The sequence below is a fragment of the Camelus bactrianus genome, chromosome 4, assembly GCF_048773025.1.
Source record: "Camelus bactrianus isolate YW-2024 breed Bactrian camel chromosome 4, ASM4877302v1, whole genome shotgun sequence".
Taxonomy (NCBI): Eukaryota; Metazoa; Chordata; class Mammalia; order Artiodactyla; family Camelidae; genus Camelus; species Camelus bactrianus.
This window is the reverse complement of record NC_133542.1, coordinates 73,236,554-73,257,959: the sequence shown is the minus strand read 5'-3', so window position 1 is coordinate 73,257,959 and position 21,406 is coordinate 73,236,554. Positions and strand designations below refer to the sequence as shown.

Below are 21,406 nucleotides of genomic sequence, written 5' to 3'. Positions count from 1 at the left end.
CGTTAGCTCTGAGTCATCTCACTGAGGTGACATGAACAAACATTCTTTTTATGACCGTTAAATCTTAACAAATACACTTATATCTGGAGTAGGTGAAATTAACATAGTACCCCCTGAAAAAGAAATCAAAAGGCATCTTCCCATTTTTCCCCATGTGTGCCTTTCCTCAATAATATTCTTAGCACAGTGCTAGCCTATGGGCCTCTTGATAGACCGGGAACTGATCCCAAATGGAAGTTCTTCCTTTGGTTTTATGGACAAATAACATGTCAACCCACAAGAAATCATTTTTACATACAATTAAGCGCTACTTCCTAGTGCTCTCCTAGTAAGCATTCTCACAGCAGCAGTGCGACCTACTGGTCAAGGACATGGGCAGGTTCTGAGGCTGGAGGTTCTGCCTCTTGCTGGCTGTGCATCTCTGGAAAAGTTAAATGACCTCCCTGGGCTTCAATTTCTCCATTTGGAAGACAGACATACTAACAACACATACCTCACACAGTTGCCACAAAGATTAAGTGAAATATAGGTAAAGCACTCACAAGGCCTGGTCAGAAAAGCGGTAAGTACGAGTAACTAAAACTTGGTATTTGTAAGCTGAAATTGGTCTGCGGCAAGTGCTCGTGATGTTCACACCTCCATACCGCTTTAAGATGTCTGGCTATCATGAGCTCCTGGGAAAACTGCAAAGCTCCTGCTACCTGCAGATAATTGCCAGGAGCCCCTCTTGGTATCACTGGTGTTGTACTAAGTTGTTTCGTGGATTTGGATTGTTGTCTATCCTTGAACTAATGAAAATGTTTATGGAATTACTGCTGTGTTTTATTACTAATTTACTTATGATTTTTGACAATTATTTTGTTCTTCTCCAATCTTTTTATATCATTGAGTTGTTTTTCCTCTAGAAAGTAAGAATGGGGGGGTGTCTCAAGGCTACTCTGCCACATCTAAGTGGGCAAAACAGTTTAAGAATCACTGTTCCAGGGAGGAGGGTATAGCTTAGAGGTAGAGTGCGTGCTTAGATGCAGAGGTCCTGGTTCCAATCCCCAGTACCTCCATTAAAAAATAAGTAAGTAAATCAATAAATAAAACTAATTACTCCCTACCCACCCCCAAAAAAGAATGCCATGTTTAAAAAAAAAAAAAAGAAAAAGGAATCACTGTTCCAGAAAGGGATGAAATCAACAACCCTTTAATGCGCTACACACAGATCAGGTGGAGGAGGTCTGTTATGCATTCAGCTCCTTGGTCCCCCTCTAGGAGATTTCAGGAGGTCCTCTTTTTACTAAAAAACTTTCACCACTTGGGTTGGCACACAGAAAGCACTCAAAAAAATCTGCTGAATCTACTCAACCTACTGAAAGATGATCATTGCGTTACTCATTACAGGGAAAACCTGGAAATAGCCTTAATGTCCATTAAGTGGATGGTTAAATAAATTGTGGCAAACCCACAAGACGGAAATTATGTAGCCTTAAACATGACATTTATACAAGAATTTCAATAATGCTGGAAAATTTACAAGAGATTGTGTTAAATGAAATAAAGTGGAAGCAAAAACCCCAGAAGGAAATACTACATAATTACAATGGTTAAGGGTACAATGTGTGATTCTAGAACATACCATTTTTATAATAAAATGCAACAATCTTTTTTAAAGAAAAATAAACTTAATTACTTAAACTGAGAACTGAAAGGCACTTAAAAAATACACCTGGTTTCCTTATAGGTCCTCAAATTCTTTTAAACATTAAAAACATGCTGGCTGGTAAGTCCGTAATAACATGCGTGAGGCCAGTGTGTTTTCTGATAGGTTATCATAGAAACAGATGGCTTCAATCTTTTACTTCTATAGTACTACGTCTACCTCACCTTATAAACTGATAAAATTCTAAATGACATACAAAACAGATGGAGAAAGAAATTTTAATTCACGTATAAATCTTTCACATTTAACACACAGCCTTGCTTTTCTAGAAGTGAATCCTTTCCTTGTTCTTAACTATGTAGATAGAAGAAGGCCTTCCCAGCAGTGCTTAAATCCAGCCTACTTCTAACGCATAACATCAACACCAAGTTTCCTGCAGATGCTTTAAGCAAGACTCAGCAGCAAGTAAAATGCCAACATATCTGCATGAAAACCCCTGCGCTTGTTTAGGGGGAGACACAAAAGTAACGCTACGCAATGCAGAGACTGTACCTTGTGTGGCAGTGAAATTAGAAGACGGTGTTGGTGTGATTATCCCAAAATTAAAGCCAGTCCTAGGGAGTGGAAGAAGAGCAGTTAAAAAGGAACAAACCTAAGGCACAGCATTGCCCTTTCAATAGTACATCTTAGAATTCATTCACACATTCTGCTCTCCAGGGACTTACAGTCTAGATGGTAAATGTCAACGAAGTAAAAGTACATCATCTTCGAAGCAGTAGAGCCCTCCCAAGATCTCGAAGCAGGGAGAGGCAATTTGTGGGTGAGGTAACAAAGGAGCTGCAGGGGAGAAGGAATGGCTGGGCTTTCCCCGGTAGAGGCTGGGGGTGGGGGGGGGGAGAACCTACTCCAAGGAAGGCAAAGGAGCAGAAATGTACCAGGAACGTGCATGTGGGAATGGCAGGCAGATGCCTGACCTAGTCTTTAAAATTCTTTCAAACTACCTTTGGGAAGTATAAAACATAATGATGTACAATAAAATGTAATAAATTTACCCTTCAAACTCTATCCTAACACCCTCCTTTTTCCCCAAGGTGTTAGGCTGAAGGACATACAAGAAACAAACTGACATTAGGGAAAAGAGATTGTGGCTAATATGAATAAAAACATAAACTAAAAGAGCTTAAGAGGCTTTTCTAATGGAACTGATGTGCAACCCTTCAATGGTAAAAAAAAAAAAAAAAAAAAAAAATCTTTGGACAGGTTTTTATCTCAGCCACACAGGGTCTAACTCCACCCTGAAGGGAAGTTGCTTTGGCAACCTTCACAGGTTTCAAGACAAGTGCTTTTAACCCAGAGAAAAGGCACTCTCCCTCCAAGGTCAGTAAAAGCTCCCCTCGGGGAGAGGATTAGAAGACCCTTTCATTGTTAAAAGATGACTCGGCTTTACGTACGGTCATCATTACTTTGTAAAAAGGAAACAGATGGATTTCCTCACGTCTATATAAAACCCAACTTTTCAAGCGGTTTCTGTCTTCATGTCTCAGTTTAGTATATTGACCTCTCAGTGCAGCAAAGCCAATCCAAATGTTACATCTAGTCCTCAAATGGTGCCAGAATGAAAACACTGCAGTGTGATAAACTAGACCAACCACAGACCCACTACACCCAAAGACAATTAGGCTCATCCTAAAACACAAAACAATTAAACAGACATGGAATAACACATGTAAAACTTGAACCAAAAAGGGGAAACAGATTTACATTAGGACATTAAGCTACTGACACTACCACCAAATGCATTACTGTAATGATAAGAAACTCCAAGTACATTCAATTAGCATATAAATATACCTACTGGCTGTGAGATTTGGGGAAGCTATCTATAAGGTTGCTAGTGATCTGCCACAAAATTTAAGTTCACTACTGACCCTGATGGAGAAAATGAGAAAGGCTTGCCAAACTGCCCAACAGCAGACGGGGTGGAAGTCACAGCTGTTTCTATCTTGGTTGCCCCTGGTCCTGAAATGATGGGAAAAAAATAAGAACATTACAAAAACAGAGTCAGAAATACCACTGCAGTTTGTAATTCTCGGCGGCACCTAACACGCAGTGCTGCAGAGAGCGTGGCCCGGGTCACGCGATTTCTAGGACATCAGTGGCCCAGTGAGAAGGTCAGCTAAGTCGTGCTCAAGGTCTCCGAGCTTGCTCTCTGGCTCTGTTCCTGTTAATCCCAAAACAAGACATGCCACACTTTCCCCTTTGCAGGAAAGAGATCAAAATAACTGGAGCACAGTTCAAACTTGAGGCTTCAAAGGTAGCTTTATAATTATTGAGAAGTAATATGTACCAAAAGGGAAAAAATCCAAAGAGAAATAGGTTACATTAACTAAATATCTGAGTAGTTACTTCACAGCTCTGTTTTCCCATATTTCTGTATTTTCCACAGAATTTTTGTATTTAACAAATAATGGTTGTTTTTCTTCTTCTTTAATTACAGAGGTAACACATGATTGATGTAACACAGAGAAGCGCAGAAAGTTAAAAGTGAAACCCATCATCCTCCCCACACTCAATACGCTGTAACTACTTGTAACAGCTTGGAGTATTACCTATAATCTTTCTCCCGTTGCTCTGCTTTTAAAAGGGGATGGGAATTGGGGAATGACATTTAAAAAGCCTAAACAAACTAAACCAAATAGTAAGAAAAGGCACCTTCTCTTCAAGTAACTATGGGGCAAATATTTGTAAAATTATTCTAACAACCACTATAATGTGATGTGTACAAGGATGTCCAATGCAGCCTTACTTACAATCTTGAAAAATTAAGAACAATCTAATCTATTAGCAGAGTACTGGTAAAACTTAAGAGTACAACTGCACAGTGAAGTCCTAGGCCACCATTAAAATGAGTCAGGTAGAGTTGTATCAGATCTGGAAAGATGAACAGGATATTAATTGTAAGGGGGGTGGGGAAAGAGGTTACAAATCAATATATACAGGACATGGCTATTTTTATTTAAAAAACAACAATAGATACACATCAAACCTCAAGAGATAAGATCAGATCAGTTAAGGACTGCGATCTCTGGAATGTGGGACTTATAGGTCAGCTTTCATTTTCTGCACATATAAGCTCTACACCACAGACTTTCTATGGACCTGTAATAGTTTCATAACCAGAAAAACAAAGAGGTATTATCATCATTAATAATAAGGGAATTACTCTATAGAGGTTTCAGAAATTTTTAATAAAATTTTTGCAAACTCGTAAACAGTATTTTTCAGGGACATTTTCCTACTTAAAAAAAAGTCCTTCCCTTTTGATTACCTGGCAGGTGAAAACAGAAGTAAACACTTGGCAATGACAGAGGATGCTTCACAGTCATCACTGAGTGATCGATCTCAGCAATTCCTAAGTGCAGAAGACTTTCATGAAGCAAAGCCCCTGAGATTGCCTTGATTACTAACTTCAGGAGTGACAGAAAGCTCTCCAAAAAAAAAAAAAGAAAGAAAAAATCCTTGAAAGAAGTTAGGATATATTATCTTACAAAATTTTTCTTAAAATTTTCCTCAAATATTAGCTAGAAATGGAAACAGATTTTTAAATTTGAATCTTAGGTCTTTGACAACTCTGCTAAATTTTTCCTTCTAACATAAAGTTTTAGAGCCCAGTCAAGAGATGCTAATTCGGCTCCTACTCATTAAGGCTGACATGATAAAACCTGTGCTTCTGCATTAATCCAAATTCTAGAAAACAACTTGGGCTTACCCAACACTGGTTTTCTTTTGAGTGCAAGGAATACTTACTGAAGATAAACCCAATATTCAATGAGAAGCCTTCTGATTACAGAGAAAGTTAGGATGACTGTATGACTGCGTGGAGATTATGGAAAGCAGGTTGCTAACGTGCGAAGTTCAGCGTCTCTAACAGTATTTATTAGCTTGAAGACCCACTTGAGAGCATGAATCAAAAGCTGGAACCCAGAGTGTGGTGAGAATGCTGGACTGGGTGGCACAAGACCCCTGGAGCATAAAGTACACGGGCCAGATGAAGTGGGCTCTAACACAGAGCCAACAAAAGGGGGTGCCAAGGAGCACCCCACATTAAATTAGGTTGCACGTACAAGCATGCTTCTGTGTCAGGCTGGCCTGGGCAGTGTGGATGCCTGATCAGAGCACTTTATGGTGACTGTAAAAACTACTGTTGGTTAAGAGAAATTAAGCTTGAGGGAGTGCTAGAAGCATATGAAGCCACAGTCCCTTAATACTGAATTAGATCTACTCCGAAATCTTATATTGTAACAGATCCATTTTACTTTTGCATTTTACCGGCTTTTGAATTGTCACTGCAAACCCACAGAGTTTTTCTTTCCTTTCAGTAGACGGAACAGAGTTCAATGTTCCAATCCACTCTTTTCTAAACTTTGACCTTCCAGCAAGGCAGGTGAAGACAACACTATTGCTCCTTTTTAGGAAACACACTTAAAGGAAGGTTTTCTCCTGCTGCTCTCACATTTCGCAAGTCCACACAGCTGCTGAAGGGCCAATTTCCTAGAGATGTTACATCAACTGAGGCCTTTCAAATATATCTTTACTTGATTTCCTATGTCAGCTGCCTTTGTGATCGAGAACAAGAAACTTTCTTGTGGAAAAAAAGAAAAAAAAATCTTGTGGAGCCTATCTTTCACTTTATTTTCAGTAAAACAAAAGTGGAAACTGACCTGAAACTTTATCACCAGATGACAACTGGCTGGACGCTGGTGTGGGCCCAGGCGGCTTCAGGGAATTTATTAGCGATCCCTGTAATAGGAGCAAAACATTCATGTGAAACCACTAGCCAGCCTTTGGAAGAAAGGAATGTGTAAAATGGTAACATAATTAAAAATAAGCAAGCACAAAAACTTTTACTTAGTTTAATTTTGTTTTTAAAGTTTTAATTTAAGTCAGTATTTTCAAATGCTCACCGCGTGTAACACCGTATGAGAGATGGGAATAGTCTGCGGGCATCGAGAAAACAGAGTCGTGCCTGCCTACTGTGCTTATTTTCTCAGTGCCTAACACAACGCTTGGCACATTAAAGGCACTGGAATATCTGACAGACAAATGGAGGGAAATCTGAATGAATGAAATAGGTTCTGGCCCTCAATAAATTTATAATGAGGTTAAAAAGCAAAACTATCAACTTATCCATCTCCAGTCAACATTCTTTACTCTTGTTTATGATTTAAGCCTCACCACATGTTTTCCAAGGCCAACGTGGAAATCTCTAGAAGAAACATCGTATTTTAACTGCTTAAATGCCATGTTAAGTCACAGCAAACTAAGGAAGAGAGCCACGTCTGAGAACCCATGACCAGCAAGTTCTGACATTCAATCTCAAGCACAATCTGAAACTACTTCTCTAAAGGTAGATATGAGAGTAGCAGAGAAACGAGGTTTTCCCAGGGAACATTTCAGACACAGCTTCCTCTACCTTTCAGCCATCTCCTATTATTTTCTTCTTGGGTGGTCAACTGTTTACAGTATAACCTATTTTTGTAAGAAAGAATGTTTTTCAGGCAAAAGCCTCAAAGTAGACATAATAAACATGACTGAATATACAAGGTCTGAAAAACAGGGATGCAAGAGAAAGCAAGAGTCTGTCCCCAAACACTGACACTGAAAGGCACACTGAACAAAGCAGCGGACAGGAGGGAGTGAGAAGGCCTGGGCCTGGGTGCCATCACTTACTAGCCCTGAAAGCTTGTGTTCAGTCACCTGAGCCTAGGCTTCCTCATTAGTGGAACATATCTGAATATCTATCTTGTCTACTGCAGATGGTTGTTGTATGGGTTAGCTACGACAATGTTAAGTGAAAGTAAGTTCCAACCCAGATACCCCACAGAAATACAAGGTATCAGAATGCAGAATGTCAAATGGCCTGCAAAGACAGCAGCAGGGCCTGCCTGGCCTACTATGACAAGACTGGCATAAACTGTGGGGAAAGGATCACAGGTCTTTGTCAGATACACAGTTCACTTAAACAACAAGACTTCATATAGGATTGTCTTCAGCTACAAGGACAGTCACTGTATGTCATGTTAGCAAAGAAAAACCCAGCAAGTTACCTGCTTAGCCTGGTTAGCAGCCACGGGGGTCAACACTGGGTGAGGCGTTTTGGCTGTAGAGTATGGCACTGGAGAACTGAAAAACACAAAGCATACGCTCAAGAGAAGGCATGACAAGGTGAAAATCACTTTCATCCTTGAGCCAACCTTCTGTCCAAAAAAAAAATTTTGGGGTAGAACACACGTCTGAGACCCTAACCAAAGTCATCTGACACTTTCTTTAGCATAAACATAAAAGCAGTGACCTTAAAATTGTATTTTCTTCCTGCAATCCTAAGGAAAAAAGTTATCAACATTCAGAAGTAGATCTTTTTCTTATCTGGAGAGTAAGCTTTCTCCACGTCCCCTGCGATAGCCCACCACCTTTCCAGACCTGGGCAATTCCTGATTCTCTTTTCGGAGCCTGGACAGTGTTGAGCAGGATCTCTGGGATGCAGACCATGTGCATCCGTATGTGGCCCCCAGAGCAGACCTCAAGACCTCAGCTTCTCACAGCCACCAGCCCCAAGAGCCCAGAGCTCACCAGGTCAGCGTGTAAGAGATTCAAATGTACCACGGTTCTGTTTCTAACCTGCACTTCTGCTGCAATATGAACAGTACTGCAGAAAGAGTTCTCATGATCTTTTGTTAACCTTGAACATGCCATGCAGGGAACTATTACTTCAATAACTGCATAGTGTTAATATGTGGGGGGAAAAATCACCTGTTTAATGCAAAGCTCTCTTCTTGGCTCCTGGGAGCAATTTTTTCCATCAATGTATCTGTCCTCAATCCAGAGCTACTCTGACTGGTATGTATAGCAGTAGGAACCATAGGATCTGGTTTTGTTTTTCAGAACTCCCATTTAGGGAGAATTAATTTTTCATCCAAAAATTCACTTGGAAGAGGAAAGACGAAAATAAGCCCATGCCTCATAGAAAAAACATTATCAAACAATTTAACAATCTTACAAGCACCTCAGGATACTCTGCTGGAAAAACACAGGAACCTTTCCGAACAAACTTTATTAGGTTGAGAGAAGGAAAAATGGAGTTATTTTCAACAAAACAAAACCCTCTTTATTTTTCTACTGAAGCAGCTATAAGTGTGCGTCTCTCTGAAGAAACATCCCTGTTCCCCTGAGATATTCTACCAAGCAGGTACGCAGGCACAGTGCTCCCCCTCATCTGCTGAATCTCCAACGAGAAAAGGAACGCATGAGTGAGACTGCTGGGACTGAGAAATCCCTGGGCAGACACAGCAGACTTAGGTGGAAAAATGGTTTGAGCTTATGAGAATCACAAGGGAGATGAAAATCTTCCACGCTTTCTCAAAGATAAGCAAGAAAGAAGCTACAAATGAAAATAAAAGCAGCAATGAATCCAATTTTAGAACATTTTTTTCCACCTCATGTTTAGTGATGACATGATACTAAATTAAATCATGTATGAAGCAGACTGAGTATAATCATTGTTCTATTTACTTGTGATAACGCTAGAAATCTCTTGAGTATCCCAAATCCCTAAACATGCAAAATTAGGACTCACAGTAACTTACACACGGGGCCATGTGACAACCCTGCAGAGAAATGCTGTTCAGTGCGATCAGCTAACAAACCAACTGACTAAATTGGATCTACTGTGATCCGAGAGAACAAACAAAAAGGAACAGTGTACTATCAAATACACGTGTTCAAAGACTTGTCCACGATCATGAACTGAAACAACAGTGGAAATCAACAGCTAGAAATGTTCAAGAGAAGACGGAATACCAAACTTGGAATTATCACATTTTGGATGACAGTATCGTACTTCTTAACAGTACAGACCTGGAAGAGCTCATCAGAAATTCACCTGACATGTTCTATTTCACAACTGAAAACAGAAATCAGAGGACCACAAGAAGAAAATGGCACTGTAGCAGAGCTCCAAAGAGACATATATTCACCACATGAGTCTACAAATGACATGTGCATCACTGGCAACATCAGTGCACTGCTTAAGAAAGGAGTAACAGAGCCACGCAGGTCACTAAGAGTAGTAAAATTAGGTTCTTGGAGAAAAACAATTCCAACAGAAGTTAAGTTCTCTGACTCTCCATTACCCAGACCACTGTGATAAAAATTAATACACAACTGGAGGTGAAAATATCAAACATGATAAACATGGGAAAATGTCACAACAAGCCTCTTTCAGACACTGTCCTGAACACAGAAGAGCCCATTTCTGTTTTCTGCCACAACCTACCAGCATCGCCTGCCGAAGCAGGCAGGCTGACGGGCACGCATTCTAGGATGTGTGCTCTACTCGTGATGACAAAACTGAGCTGTGAAGACTGACAGGCATTTAAATGTTGCTGAAGCCCTTTCTTAGTGGTCCCTTCAACCGTAATGAACTGTGACAAGGTAAATACTCATACTGCTGTTGTGAAAGGGGCCAACTACTCATCCTTTTTACCTATTCCAACACTTCAATGGGCTTAAAAATAAGAGACCTGGTTATGTTTTACTTTGGTAAGTCTTAATCATTATCACGTACATCTTTTTATAAATCCACGTGACACAGGGAATCTAAACTGGGAAGCTACTGAAGTTAACTATCTAATGACCTATATCATTTAAAGGTGAGGCAAGTAAGGAGGGAGGACTACTTATCAAGAGCAACTGAAGAAACAAAAAAAAAATCAGGAGGGAAAAGAAAATAGAAGGTATTGAAAACAAAAGCTATCAGTTCATTTTTTTACCTAACAGATTGGCAGTAATCCTGAAGTTTGATAATCTTGGCAAAGATATGGGGAGCCAGACTGTCATACATTGCTTGTGGGAAGGAGAAATCGGTATAAGCGCTACTGGGAGAAATCTGACGAAATTACAAAAATTATATGTATGTACATACATGATCACATATATGGATACCTCCTTTGCCTCAGCAGGCCTGCATTTGAGAATTTATCCAACAGATATGGCTGCAAGCATGCAAAATGATCTAAGTGTCAAATGATTTATTTTAGTATTGTTGGTAACAACACAAGAACTGCATCTATCAAATGCCAGTCATTAGAGAAAAAAAAGCTATCAGTTCACTTTTTGCGATTTCTTATGTCTGTCAATGGAGATTGTAACCCCCAACTGTTGTCCTCCATTGGTAAGTTTGACGTCTTTGAAGACTCAAGCCCTTTCCAAAATATCATCTAAAAGTCTGCTAAATCAAACTGTAGTTTCTGTGTCAATGTCTAGAGGTCAAGTAACTTCAACAATGTAAGTTGGAACGGCACTAGAGCTTTAAAAAGAGTTCTATTAAATATGAAAATAGGGATCTGTTAAGAAGGATATATAATGACATGGAAAATATTAACAACTAAGTTTCACGATTAGGTTGAAAAAGGAGGTTACAAAGCAGCATATATTCAAATTTTACTTTAGAAAACTAAATTTTCATGAAACAAAGATGAACAAATATGCAAACAGTGATTGAATATTTGCAGTGGGAATAAAGGTAATTTAAATTTTGTTCTTTTTAACTATTTGAATTTTTTATACTGTCTACAACAAACATTTGTAATAAGAAAAACAAAGGGATGGAATTTTTTTTTAAAGATTCGGCAACTGCTACAGTTATTATTTTTAAAGTGGGGTGACATCTTTAAGTCAGTGAAAGAAAAAACTGTCAACCTAGAACTCCTTACTTAGTGAAAACATCTTTCAGAAACAAAGGTGAAATAAAGACTTTGGCAGACACACAAAAGCTGAAAAAAAGGAATTCAGATCTATACCTGAAGAAATGTTAAAGGAAGCCTTTCAACTAGAAGAAAAATCATACCAGACAGAAACCTGGGATTTAACAAAAGATATAAAGGGCATCGGAAGTGATAACTACATGGGAAAAACAGAAGATATTTTTCTTCTTAGTTAAATCTGTTTAAAAGATCAACTGTTTACCCCCAACATATCATGAGGTTTATAACACAGGTAGAAGTAAAATATACAACAACAGCATGAAGATGGGGGAGGGAAGAAACAGAAGACTACCATAAGATTCTTATACTATTTATTAGTAGTATGGCACCTGACAATACTGTGGTAAGTTAAAGATGTGTGCTAGAAACCCTAATGTAACTGCTTACACACACAGAGCTATAGCTAATAAGCTGTCAGAAAAGATAAAACAGAACAAAACAAACAAACAAACAAACAAAACAATTCAGTCAAAAGTAAGGCCGAAACACCTCCTGGGGAGTGGTGGAAATGTTAGCTATCTGGATTGTGGTGGTAGTTTCATTGGTGTATGTATCTATCAAAATTCATCAAATTGTACATCTGAAATATGTGCAGTTTATTGTACAGGAATCATACCATATTAAAGGTGTTTAAAAAAAAAGGCAGAAAAAAGGGAAAAAATGGAACAAAGAACAAATTAGGACAGATAGAAAACAAACAGCAATATGGTAGATTAAACCAAACATGTTAATAATCACGGTACATGTAGATGATCTAAGCAATTCAGTTAAGTCACAGATTGCCAGACTGGAAAAAAAAAAAGCAAAGACCCAGCTATATGCTGTCTCTAAGAAACCCATCTAAGATATAAAGACACAAAATAAGTCCAAAATAAAAGGAAGGAAAAAAGATATACCACACTAGCACTAAACAGAAAAGGCTGGACTAGCTACATTAATAAAGGAGATAGATTTCAGAGCAATTAATCTTATGAGGGAGAAAGAGGGTCATTTTTTAATGACAAAGTGGGTCATTTCAATTCAAAGAATGTAACAATCCTGAACATTTATGCAACTAATAGCAGAACTTCAAAAACAGACAGGACTTTAAGAACAATAAGCAAATCTAGAACTATAGCTAAAAATAACGAACACCATTCTTGTTATTTGATCGAACAAGCAGACAGAAAATTATTAAGAATGTAGAAGACTTGAACAACCCTATCAACCATCTTAACTTAATCGACAAAATAGAATACTCCAACAAACAAGAACAGAATACATGCTCTTTTGAAGTGTGCACAGAACATTTACCAAGATGACTGATAATCTAGGTCATGGATTGGCAAACTATACACCAAAAGCCAGGTGCCTGTTTTTGTAAAAAGTGTTGTACTACCACAAAGCCATGCCCATTCATTTACATTTTGTCAGTGACTGCATCAGGCTACAGTGGCAGAGCTGAGTAGCTGAGACAGAGACCATATATCCCACAAGCCTAAAATATTTACTATACGGCCCTTAAAAAAAAATCTTGCTGATCCTAGTTCACAGAAGAAATCAAAATAAATCTAAAAGAATTCAAGTCATACAAAGCATATTCTCTGACTACAATGGAGTTAAATTAAAAATTAGTAACAAAAATATCTAGAAAATGTCTAATTATTTAGAAACTAAATAACACACTTTTAAATAACCCTTAAGTATACCAAAAAAAACCACAGGATAGATTCAAAAGTACTTTTCATTCAGTTTGAACTGAATGAAAAGGAAAACATATTCAAAATCTGTAGAATGTAGCCAAAGTAGTTCTTAGAGGAAAATTTATAGTACCAAATTCTTATATTAGAAAAGAACACTCTCAAAGCAATGACCTTAGCTTCAACCTTAAAAAACTAGAAAAGAGGAAACAAAACCCAAAGTAAGCAGGAAAACGAAATTATTAAGGCCAAGTTAAAAAAAAAAATAGGAAAACAAATCAACCCCAAATCTGGTTTGAGATCAATAAAACTGATAAACCTCTAGCTAGACTGATGAGGAAAAAAAAAAGATACAAATTACCACTAACAGGAAAGAAGGAAGTGAAATCATTATCAATTCTATACACATTAAAAGGATGGTAATAAGTGACTGTTACAAAAAATTTCATGTCAATAATCTGACAAGTTTCTTGAAAGGCACCAACTACCAAAGTTCAATCAAAATCAGATAAGCTGAACAGTCCTATATCTAGTTAAAACACACACACACATACACACACACACAAAACCAAAAAAACCCCAAACCCTGAAAATTCCAAGCCCAGATGATTTCACTGGGAAATGAAGAGGAATGAACACTTCCCGACTCATTCTATAAGGCCAGCATTACTCTGATACCAAAATGGAACAAAGAAATTACAAGAAAAGAAAATCTACAGACCAATATCCCTCATTAAGACAGGTGCAAAAATTCTTAACAAAATTTTAGCAAATTGAATCCAACCATATAAAAAGGGCGATACATCACTATCAAAGATGAGTTTAACATTAGAAAACCAATCAATGTGACAAGGGTACCAAGACAATTGAAGAGAAAAAACAAGAGTCCTTTCCATAAATGGTGCTGGGACAACTGAATATCCACATGCAAAAGGACGATTTTGGACCACAAAGTCACACCATTTACAAAAATTAATTCAAATGGATAAAGACCTAAATGTAAGGGGTAAAACTATAAAACTTAGAAGAAAACACAGAAGTAAATCTTTATGACCTTGGATTAAGCAATGGTTTCATAAATACATACCTATTTTTAAGACACCTATAGCATAAGCAACAACAAAATAAACTGAATTTCATCAAAATTAAAACCTTTTATGTTTCAAAGGATATTATCAAGAACGTGAAAAACCACCTAAACAACGGGAGAACGTATTTGCAAATCATATGTCTGATAAGGAACTTGCATTTAGATTACATAAAGAATATGACACCTCAACAACTAAGATAAATTACCCAATTTAAAAAATGGGCAAATGATCTAAACAGACATTTCTCTAAAGATACAAATGGACAATAGCACAAGAACAGAGGCCCAAGATCATTACTCATAAGGGAAATGCGTATCAAAACCACAATGAGATACCACGTAACACCCACTAGGAAAGCTATGATCAAGAAGATGGACAAAAAAAGTGTGGCTGAGGAGGCAGAGAAACTGGGACCCCATATGCTGCTACTGAGAATGTAAAATGGTGTGGCTGCTTTGGAAAACAGTTTGAACTATGTTTAGCTGAAAAAGCTAAACGAGAATTACCATATGGTCTAGCAATCTCACTCCTAAAACATTAACCAAAATAATTGAAAGCAAGGGCTCAAACAGATACCTGTACAACGTTCACTGCAGCATTACTCACAATAGCCAAGAGGGGGAAACACACAAGTGTCTGCTGACAGATGAATGGATAAGAAAAATAAGGTACATGCATACAATGGAATACTGTTGTATTCCATTCCAGCCATAAAAGGAACAAAATTTTGACACATACTACAGCATGGATAAATCTAGAAAATTTAAGTGAAATAAGCCAGACACAAAAGGACAAATACTGTATGATTCTACTTACATGAGGTACATAGAACAGGCCAATTCTTAGAGACAGAAAGTAGAAAAGAGGTTACCAGGGACTAGAGTGAGGTGGGAGTGAAGATCACTGTTTAATGGGTACAGTTTCTGTTCGGGACAGTGAAAAAGTTCTGGAAACAGATTGTGGTGAAGGTTACACAACACTGTAAATGTATTTAATGTCACTGAATTATATACTTAAGAATAGTTAAAATAGTAAATTTTATTATACATATTTTTCACAATAAACAAGAAAAAGCTTCCTAATGGTGCTTCCTGTTTCTACCATTCCCCACTCTAGCCCTTCTCATCTGTTCTCAATATAAGAACCAGAAGCTTCCTGCTAAAACCATAGGTCAGCATAACTACCTGCATTTGTCAAAGCTCACAGAAGTTTATAGCAAAAAAAAAAAAAAAAAAAAAGTGAATTTAACTGTGTGCAAATTATGCCCCAATATTCTACAAACTGTTAAGATTGTTTTAAAAAAGCAAACATAAATCAGATCAGGTTACTCAACATCCAGTGGTCAGCCAGGTCCTGACCGAGGCTTCCTAGACGTTCATGACAAGTACTCCCAGCCCCGCCCCAACTCTCCCTCCAGCTCCAGCCACCAGTGGCTGCCTGGCTCCTCCCAGGATCTGCCAGACAAGCTCCAGCTACAGGCCCTGTGCTTGGGGCTTTCTTCCTTAGAATATTCATGAGAATTGCTCTCTGGCCTTTTGATCTTTATTCAAATGTTGAGTGCCAAAAGCCACTGCAAGGCAGAACATTGCATAAGATGGGAGAATCCAGCTTAACGGTAAAAGAAATGCGGTCTGGTACTTCCGAGATATTTTACTCACTGGCCCTGTATGAGAAGTACGTTCCTTAGCCACCCTATTTAAAACTGCAACCCGTGCCCAGGCAGCAGTCCCTAAACCCCTTCCCTACTTTGATTTTCTCCCTCATATCCACCACCACCTAAAATCCTATATATTTTACTTACCGTCTCTCTGTGACTAGGGTAGGGTTTGGGGCTTTTTGGGGATCTGTTCTGTTACCTGCTTTATCCCCGGCACCTGGAACAGTATGTGGCATATAGAAGATGTTCATTAAGCACTTGAGGAAAGAATGAATAAATTAATGCCAAAATTCCTGAAAAGAATAATGTACCTGGTGTGTTTGGGGAAAAAAACCAACCAAAACTCGCACCGTATTTCTCACCTCATTCGGCTCTGCTTTCTTCACTGGCCACTTTCGCCAGGCCTCTAGCCACTCTGGCCTTCTCTCACCTTCACCTCGAGCACACCTCACCCTCTCCCAGGTGTAGGCTTTTACAATCCTGCACCCTCTGTTCAGAACACTCTTCTCTCTGCCCTGCCTGGCAGCTTCTGGTCACTGCACAACCTTCTGCTAAAACATCTCTTCCTTCCCAACCTCCTCGTGGGCCCTAGACTCAGACTGCCCCACTGGATGCTTTCCTAGCTCCTTGTACTTACTTCTCCTTCACTGAACTTACTACACTGCAGTTCAGTAGCTGCCGATGTGATCAGCAGCTCAGCGGCCGTCTTTGCTAAAATCTAAGTGCCGTGAAAGTGGGCACTTGGTATGTCTTACTCACTACTATATCTCTGGTACCTAGGGTATTACCATACTCATGGCAGACACCCATTAGGAACCTGCGGAATCAAGTGACTGAGCACTGGAAAGGAGTCCAGACAGTCACAGGTTTGCTCCAGATAAATGCTCTTCCTTAAAACAGGATGGTTAGTCAATGTATTTGACAGTTAAAGCCAATGAACATAAGATATACCAATGGCGAAAATATGTAAGCTCATCTTTTAATAAATCTTAAGATACTACTCAGAAAAAGTTAAATATAAAATTAAATACTTAAAATACACTTAGGAAACTACTGCTGAATAGAATCTGAAAGTAAGAAATTTTATAACGAAAGTATTTCCCTCTCAAGCTTCTTTATGGGGGGAGGTGGTAAATACCAACTTCCACTTACCAATTATGCTTAGCGTTCATCTGTTACTCAACAAATGGTTATTAAAAAGGAACTATACTCCAGGCACCCCGCTGGGCACACAAGTTAAACAACTGTAACAGAGTCCAATTCTATAGGGAAAGGAAGACAGTTTCTTCAAGATTCCTTTTGTGTGTATGTCTATTTTTCTTCAGTCAGAAAAAAGGGCAAACTCAGAATTGCTCCTTTAACAAAGCCCGTATCAATGATCAGCTCAGATGAACCATCTGAGGGAAACAAAGCTTGAGATAAGATAAAGTGAAATCACCAAGCGGTGTTTCTCCTATGTGGTTAATAGCTAAAAGACCTCAGAAATACCAGACCATGTTTCTCTCACCATTAAGCTGGATTTTCCTGTCTTATGCAACATTCTGCCTTGCAGTGGCTTTTCTTTGCCTACCCTACGCTAGGAATCTGGCTATAATTCCCAAACTCTAATGCACAGTTCTTTCCCTGGAGAGGTTCACAACCACCACAAATGCCATCTTGGTCTAAACAGCATACCAAAGCTTCAAGGTCACTACAAGATAGGAAAGTGAGTAGGCTGGTTTTTGGCTGCCAGTATGGCCCTGAGATAACTAAGAAATTCCTGGCAGTGTTGATAAATGGACCAATGAGGGAAAAAGAGAAGGCCACCGGACTAGTGAGGCAGGGCCACTCCGTAAAGCCAAAACAGAACCGTGAGCAGACCTGGGGGAAGGAAGGTGGGAGAGAGAGGACACGAACTGGAAGACACACAGGGTCTGAGGCTGCTGGTCCTGCTGTTGGACTAATCATGGGCCCCAGGCACTAACTCCCTGAATGACACTGTCCTCACGGTCCCTACGTTCAAACTGAGGAAATGTCCCTCAACTCTTCCCTATGCCACAAGGGCAGCTGGAGGGGACAGAAGAGATCCTGGCTACAAAATGCACAGAGCAACAGGGCACAGGCACAGTCTACAAGCTGCGCTGTCCAGAACAGTGGGAGCGAGTCAGTGCCTTGAATTTTAAACACAGCTTCAGACTGAAGACAAGTCAGCTCTGGCAGCAAGGATCCAGCCCTCAAACACAGCGCAGAACAGAAGCTGGAAGTCTCCAAACGGAGCTGCTGCCTTTGAAAAGGCTTTTTTCATACAAAAGGTGTAAGAAACTTGAAAGAACAGGACTGCCTGGAGAGAGGAAGGGAGGGAGGAGACTGTCAATCTCAAGATCCTCACTGGGTTTTCAGAATCGAGAGCCTGCATTAGAATTGGAGTGCCAATGCTGGAGCCCCAAGAGTATTATTAGAAAACAAATCAAAACTCAAACCCTACACCAAACCTGCTGTAATACCCTAACGTGCACCACATGTAGACTTTCACATGGCAAACAGCATACTGAGCACGTAACACCAAGACAGACTTTACTGGTTTATGACACAGCTGTCACTGCAAGTTAAAGAGGACAATTTCCTGAAAACCCAATTGTGTACCCAAGATTAGCTGTCTACTCCACCCCTCTTCTAACCTGAAGTGCTGCAGGGAAAATAGTCACTCTGTGACAACAGCAGTGCTGCTCCCTGCAGGCAGTTCCTGGCTATTACAGAGTAATTCACTGGCGTAAACACACTGAAAAGTAGGAACATACCCCATCGCTGCAGAGGGGGCTGTCGGATTATTCTTCAGTTCTTGCACATTTACCACTTGAGGGACATTCTTCAACGTTGACTCAGTCAAAGTACTTACAGCTATGTAGAGAAGAGGGAGGCACATTAATTGCAGTAAAGGATCAAAAATTCCAGCCAGGTGTAATGAGTAACTAAGACACAAACTCAAGCAGAATGCAAACTTATTATACAAAGGAGATCCAGGTAGTTCTGCAGCACTGTGTTCAGTGGAGCAGCTGGCACACTCCATTCACAGAGACTATGGGACGAGCCTTTGTGCAACTTAATCAAATGTACTAGTTTAGGAAAAAGGAACTCCTAGCCAGCTTTTACAGAGCAGAGCTGACATACTGCCGTACCATTGGCTCGTCCTGGAAAAGGGCAGAAGGAGCTACTAGCGGTGCTCAGACTGAGGACTTCTGCCTCCATCACACATTCATTCATTCAACCACCCTTTCATGTGAACTTATTATTGTTAGGTGCTGGGAGTACAATGTCTAAAATATAGTTCCTTCTCTAAAGGAGCTCACGGCTTGGTGAGATGGATACAATGAATAAAATGTGAAAAATGGAGATTGGACAAGAATGGAGGACAAGGCCAAGAGGCCCGAATTAAGGAGTGGCAACAGGGATTGATCTCACACCACTTGCCCGCTGTGGGCTTATCAGCTTTCTCTTTTTCTGTGTCTTATAATGTAAAACTGTATCCCAAGCCTTAATGACATTTCATAATTAACTATTACGAAGGCCTAAGCAAAGTTCTCAGATCTCTTGCACATCCCGGGCCAAGCTGAAAGCGGTAGCCCAGGTAGAGCGGTGGGTCTATGGAAGCTTACTTCACATCCTCCTCCAGAGACGCCACCAGGGACACCCGGCCTGGGACTGCACATACTTCATCTTTCGCATTCAAAGGTGCCTACATCTTAGAAATTTTTGCTTCCAAAAGGATAACAGAGATCACACCACCTCCTGCTGAGAGTGGAATAGTCCTAAATCCTGCCAGATTTTAAGTTTATAAATAATCAACTCAATCAGCTTGATTTTGGGCCTGTTCAGCACAATACCAAGATTCTGCTTGGTCTAAGTAATATTTAAACATCAAAGGTTTCTTATTTTTTAAAAAGGCTCAACTACCTTTAAAAGTTATTTTGCTTTTGCTCTTTCATAACTATTTTAGATGCCTTAATAAGAGTTTAATATTTAAACTTTTCTTAGAAATCTTTTATTACTATATAATGGTAATTCTTTTTTGTCTAAATTAAACCATGTCTTTTTTTAGTCTTTAAAATTTTAGTCTAAATTGATAGGTGTTCTAAGCAGTGATAAAACTAAAAAGTAGTTTTATTCAGCTAAAACAAAAACACCTGATTTAGAGCAGAGTTTCTCAGCTTCAGCACCACTGACATTTAGGGGCTGGGTAGTCCTTTGTTGTGGGGTTGTCTTGTGCATTTTAGCATTTTTTTTTTGCAGCATTCCTGGTCTCTACCCACAAAATGCCAGCAACACTGCCAACTGTTGGGGGGAAAGGGCAGGGTGAAACAGCTTCTAGTTGAGAATCACTGGCTTATAAAAACTGGTAACTAGTGATAACTGAAGTCCCAAGGCTAACTACCTAGAAATCTCAACGTAGAAAATTATGGGTAGCCACAAACCACTGACAAAATGCAGAGGTTGATTAGCTCATTAGTGTTTCCATCTGTAAAGTTTCCATCTTAAATTTGCAATCTTAAGAAAAAGCTGCACTGCAAAACAAAGAACACGGGCCAGAGTCCGAGTTTTGCTACTTAACCCTCACCTCTCCAAACCTCACATTTACTCAAAAGCAAAATGGGCATACTAAGACCCGCTGCAAAGGGTGGCCGGGATCCTTAAAATACTATGAGACAACTCTACGTTACTAGGTGATCTAACCGAAAAGAGTAATTTGGGGCATAAAGCAAACATTATTCAAAAGTAGGGATTAAGAACTCCATCAAAAAAGCCCCCACAAAACCCACTGATTTTCCACTTAACATTGAATGTGGCAGATCTAATACCGCCCCTTAAAAGAAAACATTTTCAGCCCAAGTCTCTGCCTCCTTGAACTCTCCCTTCAAAAACAGAGAGACAGCTGTCACACCAGTCTTCTCCTCTCAAGGGCAGCAGAGAGAGCCAGCCATTTCTTGGCACCAGTGTCCTGGCCTGAGACTCGGACAGCTCATGATCATAGGGGTTTTACCTGGTGCCTGACTGGCCATCTGCCGTCGCAGGGCTGCAGCGCCGGCTGCCTGGGGGGCGGAGATGGGGTGGGAAGGACCAGGTGCACCATGCTTCACAGTTTTTGTTGCAAGCATTGTGCTGTCAGCCCCTTGAGGAATGATTTTGCTAGCTGATGTAGACACTGAGGGGAAAAGAAAAATTAGGTGAGAGAATGCATCAGAGAAGAATACGTAAAAGTTAAAATGGGAAAAACTCCATGTTAGGTTGCAGGGGAAATGCTAAAATTAAAACTCTTTAAGCATTGACACAGAAAAGTATTAGCAAACTGACAGGCTGGCACCTTTCTCTTTCAAAGACGCTGTATGCAATTTGCCCGTCCACTTCTGTTAGCTAGTTCTGTTCACAGGATCGTTTCCTCCGACACTGAACAATATATAACTTTTATGCCAACACAGACCAATGTCCTGCTCTCCTCTCATGAAATCTCTCCATTCTAGGGCCTACGTCTGCCCTAT

At 39.6% G+C, this 21,406-nt stretch overlaps 1 protein-coding gene across 4 annotated transcripts in view; it reads right to left on the bottom strand.

Annotated features, from left to right (window-relative positions):
• NUP214 (nucleoporin 214) overlaps positions 1 to 21,406 on the bottom strand; it is a 90,834-nt gene that overhangs the window by 32,200 nt on the left and 37,228 nt on the right. For all 4 annotated transcript variants that reach the window (XM_074362415.1, XM_045517315.2, XM_074362416.1 and 1 more), the window contains exons 23-28: positions 20,911 to 21,072; positions 18,674 to 18,773; positions 7,756 to 7,831; positions 6,370 to 6,448; positions 3,577 to 3,667; positions 2,201 to 2,262 (exon numbers count right to left, since the gene is read on the bottom strand). In XM_074362415.1, the coding sequence (XP_074218516.1) occupies positions 2,201 to 2,262; positions 3,577 to 3,667; positions 6,370 to 6,448; positions 7,756 to 7,831; positions 18,674 to 18,773; positions 20,911 to 21,072 (570 nt within the window). The remainder of the gene's footprint in view (positions 1 to 2,200; positions 2,263 to 3,576; positions 3,668 to 6,369; positions 6,449 to 7,755; positions 7,832 to 18,673; positions 18,774 to 20,910; positions 21,073 to 21,406) is intronic.